General features: G+C 41.3%; 1 protein-coding gene across 4 annotated transcripts in view; it reads left to right on the top strand.

Moving 5' to 3' along the window:
* XPO5 (exportin 5) overlaps nucleotides 1-13,387 on the top strand; it is a 58,579-nt gene that overhangs the window by 8,968 nt on the left and 36,224 nt on the right. For all 4 annotated transcript variants that reach the window (XR_013813973.1, XM_079780377.1, XM_079780375.1 and 1 more), the window contains 5 exons: nucleotides 6,200-6,299; nucleotides 7,661-7,744; nucleotides 8,561-8,686; nucleotides 9,833-9,923; nucleotides 11,990-12,118. Coding sequence is in view for 3 of the 4 variants with exons in the window: in XM_079780377.1 (XP_079636503.1) it covers nucleotides 6,200-6,299; nucleotides 7,661-7,744; nucleotides 8,561-8,686; nucleotides 9,833-9,923; nucleotides 11,990-12,118 (530 nt within the window). In the remaining variant the exon portion in view is untranslated. The remainder of the gene's footprint in view (nucleotides 1-6,199; nucleotides 6,300-7,660; nucleotides 7,745-8,560; nucleotides 8,687-9,832; nucleotides 9,924-11,989; nucleotides 12,119-13,387) is intronic.

Here is a 13,387-nt window from a genome sequence, read left to right on the forward strand (position 1 = left end):
ATCTACTTTTCTATGTTTTTTCTAATTCCTTTGTTATTCTGTATCATATTTGGATATATCTGAAGTTCCTATCTAAATACTAGCAGTCAATTGACAGTGTTTCTAATTAAAAAATCAGGCAACCTTGGGGTTAGAGATCAACCAAAGGACTTGTATGCATGCATATTAGCATAACCAATGGACACAGACACTGGGGAAGTGGGGGCTTGCCCTCGAGAGTGGGAATGGCTCAATCGGGGAAAAAGGAGACATATGTAAAACTTTAGACAATAAAAAAAAAATCAGGCAACCTTCTAGGGACTATTGAATCTTCTTGAAGACCTTATACTGGAAATAAGTTGTGGCCACTGACTCAGCACCCACTCACTTTCACAGTTTTCCCCATTACCTCCAGATAACTCATCTCCATGATTCTCTTTGTCTGGTTCTGATGATCCCTAAGCTTCCTAGTCTCCTTGGTCACTAGGCCTGAGAGTGCTTAGATATGGACCCAAGTCTGTCCCAGGGCCTGCCTGATTGTAGAACTTCAGACACTCCTCCCTGATCTTCTCATCAGAGTAATTAATACCTGAAGTGTTGAGGCTCTTGGAAACAGCCGGAACAATGTGTTCAATGAGAAATGTGTGCATAAAACCTATAAACATAGTCAATGTCCTAAAACAATGACTCTGCTTGTTTTCTTCTAATTGCTCTGGAAATTTTTTTTTTTATATTTTTATTGATTTCAGAGAGGAAGAGAGAGAGAGAAAGAGAGAGAGATGGAAATATCAGTGATGAGAGAGAATCATTGATCGATTGCCTCATGCACCCCACTGGGGATTGAGCCCACAACCCAGGCATGTGCCCCCGACTGGAATCGAACTTGGGACCTTTCAATCCACTGAACCAAACCAGCCAGGGCTGCTCTGGAAAATATTAAAGCATTTCCTGATAATGTGTTTCTTACCAGGGAGTCACATAGAACTGTGTCTTACAAATAGTTGAAGCTGTTGCAACACCCTCTTTTCAATACTCTTCACTAATTCTTGGTCCCAAGGATAAGTGAAAAGATGTGTGACACATATGTGTTATTTAAAATCTCTTACATCCTATTCTAATACAGTTATGATGACTTTCTTTCCTATGGAGACTACAGCTCTGTTTTTAAGGGAACCTGTTAATTAAATGAGTGACATTTCTTTTGAGTAGCCACTGTAGTTTCTGTCTCCAAGACCCATTAGTTCTGTAGAGACCATGACATTCACCCTAAGGTGTCCTATCTCTGTTTGTGCTACTAATACTGGTTAGCAAAGCTATGACTCTAACCCAAGCAAGCAGACTCCAAAGCCTGCACTGGAAACCATAATGCCATACTGCCCTTCAATATCACTAGAGCCTAGGTCTTGCTTACCTCAAGGCCTACGCTTTTTACATTATACTCTACTGCCTCCAGAACACAGCTGATATGGCTGTTGTCCCCACTGTTCATTATTAATTCTTACTGCTGTAAATAGTTGTACATCATAACAGGTCAGTTGTTTTTGTGTGTTTTTTTAAAAATATATTTTATTGATTTTTTACAGAGAGGAAGAGAGAGGGATACAGAGTTAGAAACATTGATGAGAGAGAAACATCAATCAGCTGCCTCTTGCACACCCCCTACTGGGGATGTGCCCGCAACCAAGGTACATGCCCTTGACCGGAATCGAACCTGGGACCCTTGAGTCCGCAGGCCGACGCTCTATCCACTGAGCCAAACTGGTTTCTGCTTTTCTCAATTTTTTTTTTATTAAGGTATTATATGTGTACATATCTTACCCTGCAGTTTTTTTTTAATTTTTTTATTGTTTAAAGTATTATATATATATATATCTCCTTTTCTCCCCATTGACCTCTCCCTGGCCATTCCTACCCCCCAGCATATGCCCTCACCCCCCTACTGTCTGTGTCCATGGGTTATGCTTATATGCATAACAGGTCAGTTTTAAAAGAGCAGATAAGGGATTACATATTTGAACTAAAAAATGAGACATAGAACAACAACAAGATGGCGGCAAAGTTAAACAACTAAACTGCCGCCTCGCACAACAATTTCAAAAATACAACTAAAAAACAAAACGTCTACCACCCAGAACCACGGGAAAGCTGGCTGAGTGGTAGATTTACAACTAAGAAGAGAAGGGAGTGCAAACGCTGGAGAGCTGAGGTACGGAGGCACGCGCGAAGTGGGCTGGGCGCATGGGCGCATGGCTTTTCTTCAAACAGAAGGGAGACAAACTCCCGATCACTCTGAACTCCAGTTTCTGGGGACACGCGGGGGACCCAGACGCCTACGGGGCGAAGCTGGACTCTCGGCTATCAGTCGGAGAGTGAGAGTGACTTTTCTGCAGAGGTGCGCCTAGCAATCAGGGTTTGCTGCACTGGAGCGCGGGACACGGGGACTTGGAAACGCGGAAAGGCAGAGACAGCTGAAGGCAGCCATGGCCGTTGGCCATGCCCCAGCCTAGTGATGCTCTGAGACCACGCCCCACACATTCTACAAACCCGCCCAGGCTCCACACAGCGGCCTTTACATATAAATGGCCTGTTCTGTGGCAGCTCAACCAAATTAACTGCAGCTCCAGTCAGACTGCTCCAAAACTGCCCAAGCAAAGAGGAGAAAACTGTAGCTCTTGCTGTAGCTCCTGCTGGGAGGCCTCAGACCTGCACCCCATTGGAGATCCAGACACTAGGGTATCTAGTGGTCGGTGTGGACGACACCAGATTTCAACCACTCTCATAAGGGACACATTCAAGAGGCAGACTCAGTGAGCACCAAAGCCCTACTGTGTCTCCAGCACAGCAATTCTTCCGTTATAGACACAGCAGGTCCTCACAGCCAATTGGCCTGGAGGTCAATTCCTCCCAGTGTACCAACAGCAATCAAGGCTTTTAACTACACCAAGACTTTCCACTCAGCCCACAAAGGGGTGTACCAAGAGCGACCACCTAGAGTGATTGGGGAAGCTGAGCTACCGGCCCCTATAGGTCACTGTCCACACAAAGCCACTCCATCAACACAGGGAGGCAGCCAAAATGTGGACACACCGAAGTATGTCACGAGTAGGAGAGATGGAGGAAAGCAAACTAATGGACGACACAGTGTTCAGAACCACATTTATAAGGTTACTCAAGAATCTTCTAAAAACCGCTGAGAAACTTGAAGAGACCTTCAAGGACCTTAATGAGAATACCAAAAAAATGGAAAAGGACCAGTCAGAAATTATGCATACACTGTCTGAAATAAAGAATATACAGACACTCAACTGTAGACCACCGTACCCGAAGAGTCAAACCAAAGATCTGGAATATGAGGAAGAAAAGAACACCCAACCAGAGAGGCAGAAAGAAAGAAGAATCCAAAAGCGTAAGGAGCCTCTGGGATGGCTTTAAGCGTACCAATATCCGAATTTTTGGGGTGCCAGAAGAAGAGAGAGAGCAAGATACTGAAAACCTATTTGAAGAAATAATGACAGAAAACTTCCCCCACATGGTGAAAGAAATAGACTTACAAGTTCAGGAAGCGCACAGAACCCCAAACCAGAGGAATCCAAAGAGGACCACACCAAGACACATCATAATTAAAATGCCAAAGACAAAGAGAGAATCTTGCAAGCAGCAAGAGAAAAACAGTTAGTTACCTATAAGGGAGCACCCATATGACTGTCAGCTGATTTCTCAACAGAAACTATGCAGGCCAGACTGGAGTGGCAAGAAATATTCAAAGTGATGAATAGCAAGAACCTACAACCAAGACTACTCTACCCAGCAAAGTTATCATTCAGAATTGAAGGGCAGATAAAGAGCTTCACAGATAAGAAAAAGCTAAAGGAGCTCATCACCACCAAATCAGTATTATATGAAATGCTGAAAGGTATTCTTTAAAAAGAGGAAAAAGAAGAAAAAAGTAAAGATAAAAATTATGAACAGCAAATACATATCTATCAACTAGTGATCCTAAAAATCAAGTGAATTAAAAATCTGAGGAACAGAATAAACTGGTGAACATTATAGAATCAGAGGCATAGAATGGGAGTGGATTGATAATTCTCAGGGGGAAAGGGGTGTCTGTGTGGAGGGTACGGGAAGAGACTGGACAAAAATCATATACCTACGGATAAGGACAACGCGGGGGAGGTAAGGGCAGAGGGGGTGTGGGAACCGGGTGGTGGGGAGATATGGAGGGAAAAAAGGAGAAACAATTGTAATAATCTGAACAATAAAGATTTATTTAAAAAAAAATCCACAAGGCTGCAATTAAGATTGGAAAAAAAAAAGAGAGACATAAAGTTATGCTTTTATTATAGTTTTTTTAAAGACTATTTTTTAAATATATTTTTATTTTTATTGATTTTAGAGAGGAAGGGAGAGGGAGTGAGAGGTAGAAACATCAATGATGAGAGAGATTCATTGATTTGCTGCCTCCTGCTCGCCCCCCACTGGGGATCGAGCCTGCAACCCGGGCATGTGCTCTGACTGGGAATCGAACAGCGACCTCCTGGTTCATAGGTAGACACTCAACCACTGAGCTGACAGCAAAATTCAGGGGAAAGTACAGAGATTTCCCATATACCCCCCATCCCAACACATGAGTAGCCTCCCCCATTAGCAACATCACTAACCAGAGTGGTATATTTGTTACAATTGATGAACCTACATTGACACATCAAGTCATCCAAACTCCCTAGTTTACCTTAGGGTTTACTCTTGGTGTTGTACATTCTATGGATTATAAGCACTGAATAATATCCCAGTGTCAGATGTATCAGGGTTTATTTTTTTATTTTTTTATTTTTTTAAATATATTTTATTGATTTTTTACAGAGAGGAAGGGAGAGGGACAGAGAGCCAGAAACATCGATAAGAGAGAAACATCGACCAGCTGCCTCTTGCACACCCCCTACCGGGGATATGCCCGCAACCAATGTACATGCCCTTGACCGGAATCGAACCTGGGACCTTTCAGTCTGCAGACCGACGCTCCATCCACTGAGCCAAACCGGTTTCGGCAGGGTTTATTTATCTATTCACCTATCAAAGGATACCTTGGTTGCTTTCAAGTTTGAGGAATTATGAATAAAACTTATAAACATCCAAGGTTAACATACTATAAATAATTCAGGCTTTTGTGTAAACACAAGTTTTCAACTCCTTTGGGTAAATACCAAGGAATTTATATCAATTGCTGGATTATATGGTAAGAGTATCCTTAGTTTTGTAAGAAACTATCAAACTGTCTTCCAAAGTGGGTGTACCATTCCTACCAGCAGTTAATGAGAGTTTCTGTTGCTCCATATCTTTGATAGCATTTGCTATTTTTATTGTTAGATAATTGGCTATTCTAATAGGTGTGCAGTGGTATCTTGCTTTAATTTGCATTTCTCTGGTGATATGTAGAGCATCTTTTCTTTTTCTTCTTTTTTTAAAATATATTTTTATTGATTTTTTACAGAGAGGAAGGGAGAGGGATAGAGAGCCAGAAATATCGATGGGAGAGAAACATTGATCAGCTGCCCCATGCACACCTCCTACTGGGGATGTGCCTGCAACCAAGGCACATGCCCTTGACCGGAATCGAACCTGGGACCCTTCAGTCCGCAGTCCGATGCTCTATCCACTGAGCCAAACCGGTTAGGGCTCTTTTCCTTCTTTTTTTCTTAATATATTTTTATTGATTTTAGAGAGGAAGGGAGAGGGAGAGAGATTGAAACATCAATGAGAGAGAATCATTGATCGATTGCCTCCTGCACGCCCCCTACTAGGGATCAAGCCCCCAACCTGGGAATGTGCCCTTGACTGGAATTGAACCTGGGCCCCGTCAGTCCACAGGCCGATGCTCTATCCACTGAATCAAATCAGCTAGGGCTTTGTGCAGCTTTTTATGTATAGAAGTATATACATTATTCTGTGGAGTCACGCTCAGGGTTTATGTCACTATTCCAGAATACTCAAGAACCATATAAATTACCCAAATTAGAGTATATCTTGATGGATGAAATTGCATTGAACGCTATTTTTTCCCCCCGTCCATCTTTCAGTGTTTGGAGGGGTTTTTTTGGTTGTTTTGTTTTTAAATAACACATTTAAATGTTGCAGCACAGACCACATACAATTCCATTTGATGGGAATCCCTTTGGTTCTCTTGATGTGCAACTAATCACACTGTTTTCTCATCTTACAGGACTGCTGACGGAGGAGGCTTGGTAGAAAAACACTATGTCTTCCTGAAAAGACTTTGTCAGGTGTTGTGTGCTCTGGGCAATCAGCTTTGTGCGTTGCTGGTGAGCACTTACTTTCTGGAGCGTTTCAGGGCCAGTTGAGGAGAGCTTTTATTTTTTCTAATTTAATTTAATTTTTAAAAATACATTTTTATTTATTTCAGAGAGAGGAAGGGAGAAGGAGAGAGAGATAGAAACATCAGTGATGAGAGAGAATCATTGATTGGCTGCCTCCTGCATGCCCCACTCTGGGGGTTGAGCCCGCAACATGGGCATGTGCCCTGACCGGGAATCAAACTGTGACCTCCTGGTTCATAGGTCGACGCTCAACCACCGAGCCATGCTGGCCAGGTGAGGAGAGCTTTTAGAAAATTATATTTGTGTTAGGGCTGACACATGCCATTGATTTTAGCCTCATATGGAGCATTGCGCATAGATTATTTCATGTGGTTCTACAGATTAAATTATTTTAACAGTTTAAGTGATGTAAATTTCTTTTAACAAATCAATTATTATTAATATCAACAGCAAACATTCACATATGTTATTCCATGAAGTCAACAGTGCTATTCTTGTGAATTTTGGTACTTACAAACATCAGTCTGCTGAGTGCATTAACCCTTAAAGTCCTATTAGATTATGAAACATTATGGGTTTGAATAAATAATCCTTTTCCCAAATTTAAAGGATCTATTGTTGGATTATAAAAGATAACTTAAGTCTGATTTACCTAGAAATACCTGTCTTTAGGGAAATATTTAATACTCAATCTTATAACTTGAAAGATAGGATACTGGGGCAGACATTTATCTTTTATGTTATACCTTTTCCTGGTAGCTTGAATGGTTAGAGGATAGAGCTTCAGACATAAGACATGTACCATTGACTGATTATTTAATGGGTCACAGAGATGTGAATAGTTCAGAAATAAATAATATGGATATCTTTTTTTCTGTGATTTCTGAAATGAATACTCTCTTGTTTTACTATTTGACTACAGAATGTTTTTATTTATTTATTTATTTTAGAGAGAGAGAGAGAGAGAGAGAGAGAGAGAGATATCGATGTGACATCAGTTGGTTGCCTCCCGTATGCCCCCTGACCAGAAATCAAACCCACAATCTGGGTATGTGCCCTGACCAGGAACCAAACCCGCCATCTTTCAGTGTATGGGATGATACTCCAAGCAATTGAGCCACACCTGTCAGGGCCAGATGAATTTTAATGATTATACTTAAGGAGGTAAATCGGCTTTCCTGTTTTTTAGCCCTTGAAATGAGGTCTTTCTTAGACTACAAGGAAGTATACAGTCATTTCAAAACTGAAATTTTGGAGGATTTAACTTATCTGTATTTGTTATTCCACTCTTCCCACTCCCCTCCCCTAATCAACATCATTAATGTAATGGACTTTTTGTCCTACAGGGTGTGGATTCTAATGTAGAAACACCAGCAAACTTTGGAAAATACCTGGAATCTTTTCTTGCTTTCACAACGCATCCAAGTCAGGTAAACATTATGCAGGTAACTTTTCGAAATTTGAGTTAGGTAAGCCAAAACAAAGCACTATGGCCTAAAGCAGTGGTCGGCAAACTCATTAGTCAACAGAGCCAAATATCAACAGTACAAGGATTGAAATTTCTTTTGAGAGCCAAATTTTTTAAACTTAAACTTCTTCTAACGCCACTTCTTCAAAATAGACTCGCCCAGGCCGTGGTATTTTGTGGAAGAGCCACACTCAAGGGGCCCAAGAGCTGCATGTGGCTTGCGAGCCTCAGTTTGCCGACCACGGGCCTAAAGTAATCAGCAGCTTATATATAAAACATGACTTGTAAGGCCCTAGAAAATAACTACAGTATCATTAAGAGACTTGCTGAATCTTCTTCCTGAACCAGCATTAAACCATCAAGGTCAGCAGCTTTCCCCTCCAGTTAACATTATTTTGATAATGCTCAATCAGATGTGAGGTATATCCCAGGCAATTTACTACTAAAGATATTTTAATACAAATTAATTTCATCCAACTCAAGATTTTTCTTAATACTACCCTGGCATTCCTATAACCTTTCTTGCATAAACGAGAAAGGGGTAGATTTCAGTTCACACTCCAGGAATTCCACCTAACCCACAGTCTGTCTTATTAACGTGTGGTTCATAATGAGTGGTCATTACTGATGTACTACAGTATGGGCAGTTCAAAGTTTTTATAGAGGTTTGTTTTCATGAGAAAATATAGTTGATAATTATGAGCTAAGTAATAATCTTGGTTATATAAAATCCAAACCCTTAAACAAGTTTACTTTTTTCTCCCCCCCGCCCCTTTAGTTTCTACGCTCTTCAACTCAAATGACTTGGGGAGCCCTCTTCCGGCATGAGATCCTGTCCCGTGACCCTTTGCTATTAGCAATGATACCAAAATATCTTCGTGCTTCTATGACAAACGTGGTCAAGGTATGCAGTGGTGATCTAAACAGGTGGAATATAGATGAGTACACATAATGTGACTTCGATTGGCATCATTGACAAAGCTGTCTTGGTTACTGTGATCCCTTCCTTGGGCGTATTCTCTTATTCCTCAAGAAGAAAGCAGTCCATGGTGGTTATAATATCTACTGTTTCTATCTTGGAGCACTTATATACTAGCACCAATATTGGGCTAGATGCTAGATAAAAGAAGTGATAGGGCAAGAGCAGTGGCCATGACCATACAATGAGATAATTGCTTTTCAGAGGTTAAAAGCAGGAAGGAGGGTAGAGTGAAGAAGACTCCAAGAGGAAGTAATATCTGATATGAAGGTCAAATGAGAGGAAGATGAATAAAAAGGGAGGGAGAGTGAAAGCAGATTGCTCACTATCTCAGTAGAGAGTTGGTTATGAATTCCCTGAGATCTGCTAAGGACTCTTACTAGTACATCTGACAGATGCTTAATCTTGGTTTGTAAAATTAGAGAATGGGACCCATTCAAGAGTCCCTTTATTTCTTCAAGGGATACACCTAGCACATACCACATGTGTCCTTATTGTCTACCATAGTCTTTATTCCTTTTTGAATGAAACATAAAAAGTTCCATGCTTATTCCCAGGGTCTAGCATTTAAGTAGGCAGATAGTTTTCAGTTCTTTTTTACTTATTTCATGCTGTGTTAGCACTCTATCATGAGGTATTTTTATACTCAGACCCTTAATAAATTCCATAATTTAATTCTCTTTGAGGAACCTGGAAGAAAGTATCAAGTAAAAGTTCTCTTTTCTGCCACTCTTAGGATTATTGGAACTAGGACCAAATTGTTGATGTGGGATAGACCAGAAGCAGTTACTTATTTTTTCATGAACAACAGGCATTTATTTCTCACAGTTCTAGAGGCTGCAAGTCCATGATCAAGGGGCCGACAGACTCAGGTCTGATGAAAACCCACTTCCTGGTTCGTAGTGGCCATCTTCTCACTGTGTCCTCACATGGTGGAAGGGCCAGACCCAGTTATTTATTATAAAATACCTCATGTAAACCCTAACTCTTCTTAGTGCTTGAATTCCTGGAGTTGAAGACGCTTGGTAAGTCTATTTTCATCCCTTATACCAACTATCTTTCTCTTTCCAGATGGGCTTTCCTTCTAAAACAGATAGCCCTAGCTGTGAATACTCTCGATTTGATTTTGATAGCGATGAGGACTTCAATGCTTTCTTCAACTGTAAGTGACCTGGAATTACTCCCAGCAGTCTCAGAATGGCATCTATTGTTGTGAATCATGGTGCATGACCCGTGGGGTTCTATATTAAAGAGCCCTAAATTTGAACAGCTGCCTGTTTAATCTCTAGTCTCACATTTCAGAGTGTGCTGGGATTGTACTTATTTCAAGCCTAGTATTCTTTCACTGGTGCACACACACACACACAATACCTTTGGAGATTGATTTTTATTTTTTTTAATATATTTTTATTGATTTTAGAAAGTAAGGGAGAGGGAGAGAGAGATAGAAACATCAATAATAGAGAATCATTGGTCGGCTACCTCCTGCACACCCCCTACTGGCGATTGAGCCTGCAACCCAGGCATATGTTCTTGACTGGAATTGAACCTGGGACCCTTCGGTCTGCAGGCCTACGCTCTATCCACTGGGCCAAGCCGGCTTTATTGAGATCTAATTCATTTACCATTCAATTCACCCACTTGTAGTATACAATTTAATGGTTTTTAGTATTTTCAGAGTTGTGCACCCATCACCACAACCAATTTTAGGACATTTTCATGACCCCAAGAAACTCTGTACCCATTAGCAGTCAGCACCCAATCCCCTCTTTTTTCCCAGCTTTGGGAAACCACTAATTCACTTTCTATTTCTATATTCTGAACATCCTTCTATATAATTAAGAGGTAATATGCAAATTGACCCTCACAAGATGGCTGCCTATGACCAGGCCGGCAGGGGGGTTAGTGAAGGACGACCAAACGACTGAACAAGCAGGCTGCATGGGGCAACCAGGCTGGCAGGGGGGTTAGTGAGGGACAACCAAACGACTGAACAAGCAGGCTGAGTGGGGCGACCAGGCTGGGTGGGGGGTCCGTGAAGGGTGACCAGGCCAGCAGGGGGGTTAGTGAGGGACGACTAAACGACTGAACAGCAGGCTGTGTGGGGTGACCAGGCTGGCGGGGGTGCTGTGAGGGGCAACCAGACCGGCAGGCGGGGACAGTTAGGGGTGATCAGGCTGGCACGCAGAGGCAGTGAGGGACGATCAGGCCGGCGGGGGGGGCAGTTAGGGGCAACCAGGCAGGCAGGCAGGGAGCGATTAGGAGCCAGCGGTCCAGGATTGTGAGAAGGATGTCCGACTGCCAGTTTAGGTAGGCCTGATCCCGGGGTTCAGGCCTAAACCGGCAGTCGGACATCCCCAAAGAGGTCCCAGATTGGAGAGGGTGCAGGCTGGGCTGAGGGGACCCCGCCCCCCGTGCACGAATTTTGTGCATCAGGCCTCTAGTTTCATATAAATGGAATTATACAATACTAGAGGCCTGATGCACGCTTTTATTATTATAGATATGATCTTTTGAAACTGCTTTCTTTGACTTAACATAATGTTTTTAATATTTATGGCATAGCATGTATCAGTACTTAATTACTTTGTATTGTCAATATTTTATTTTATGAATATATACATTTTACTCACCCATTCATAAATTGATGGAAATTTGAGCTGTTCCCACCTTTTGGCTATTTAGAATAATCTATAATAATAAAAGTGTAATATGCTAATTAGACCAGACATCCAAACGACCTTCCAGACATCCTTTTAGACAACCTTTCGGATGAATCCAGGGCTGCAAGGGCCAAGACCCTAGTCTGCTATAACGTTGGTGTACAAGTTTCTTAGTGTGCATATGTTTTTATTTCTCTTGGGTATATGCCTAGGAAGGGAATTACTGGATCATATGGTAATTTCATGTTTAACGTTTTAAGGAACTGCCAGGCTGTTTTTCACAGCAGTCTCCATTTTATATCTGTACCAACCTGATATTTTCATTCCAACAGAAATGGGAGACCATTTTTTGTTTGCCATTTACAGGATCTAACTGACAGGGCACCTTCCAAAGATAATAAAAAAGTTTTTTTTTAATGTCTGGATTTGTTAACAAAGCTTTATTGCACAAGTCTGCAAAACAAGAGTCTCTTTGAACATTTCCCCCCTGGAATGGATAAATGAATGAACATTAACTAAATACCTATTATATACCAGTTATTGACTCATGTCTTTCTCTTGGCAGCCTCCCGGGCCCAACAAGGAGAGGTAATGAGGTTAGCATGTCGTTTGGATCCCAAGACTAGCTTCCAAATGGCTGGGGAATGGCTAAAGTATCAGCTGTCAACTTCTGTTGATACTGGATCCATAAACTGTAAGTTGTTTTTTTCTAATCCTCACTTGAGGACATGCTTATTGATTTTAGAGAGAGAAACATCGATGTGAGAGAGAAACATCCATCAATTGCCTTCCTGTAGGTGCCCGGATCAGGGATCGAACCCACAATGTAGGTATTTGCCCTGATGGGAATCAAACCCGCAACCTTTCGGTGTATGGGACAACGCTCCAACCAACTGAGCCATAGGGTCTAGGCTGAACTATAATTTTTTTAATGTCTGAACATTAGTGAAATATTGTATCAAAGTTATACATAGGAAATAAACCTTCTGAGTCACACTTCAGAACAATATTCTAATAGTATTCAAAAATAGCTTTGCTCACTGCCCAGTTCCATTCTAGGGAGTGAGACTCCATTTACACACTGAGAAAGCAGGTAACACTACATTTTTAATCTGTTTAAATTAGATAAAGCCATGTTCAGTTTTGCCTTTGTTTTTCCTTTTTCACAGAATCAACTAATTGTTTATTGTTAATTTTTTAAAAATATATTTTATTGATTTTTTACAGAGAGGAAGGGAGAGGGATAGAGATTTAGAAACATCGATCAGCTGCCTCCTGCACACTCCCCACTGGGTATATGCCTGCAACCAAGGTACATGCCCTTGACCAGAATCGAACCTGGGACCCTTGAGTCTGCAGGCTGACGCTCTATCCACTGAGCCAAACCGTTTAGGGCTATTGTTGATTTTTTTTTACTTCACTTCAGGTACTATCTTAAATTGCATGTCTGCACCTAACTTTTTAAAGCTTTTCAACCAAGCTTTGCATAGCACCACTCCTAAACTCAGAAAGAATGTGCTGTTACTCAGACATAATAGGAGCAATACAGGGACTTCCCACTCAGCCACCTCAAAACCTCCGGGAAATGTCACTTTATATAAAATCAAAATCACCCCCCTCTACCCAAATGCATAAGCAAGGTAATTTCTTTGTTCTCTATATCTTCTGTCTTGTCATTAGTGCATAGGCAACAGGGTTAATAAAGCAGGAAAGGTGTCATAAATAACTGCTTTAGAAAGGTCCATGGTAATTAATCATCAATTACCATATACACTAGTTACTTGATAATCATGGGATTTAGCTTTCAGTTTTGCATATTCACAATTGATTCTGAAGGTCCTTGGTATCAGGTAACTCGAATGTTTGCAGAGGCTCAATATTGCATCAAGATGAAGATAATAAATGGGAGTACTAATGGGAGCAAGAAAAGTTTGTAAATCTTTTTGCCTGTTCCTTGCTGTTT

Source organism: Cnephaeus nilssonii, assembly GCF_951640355.1.
Source record: "Cnephaeus nilssonii genome assembly, chromosome: 9".
Classification (NCBI taxonomy): domain Eukaryota; kingdom Metazoa; phylum Chordata; class Mammalia; order Chiroptera; family Vespertilionidae; genus Cnephaeus; species Cnephaeus nilssonii.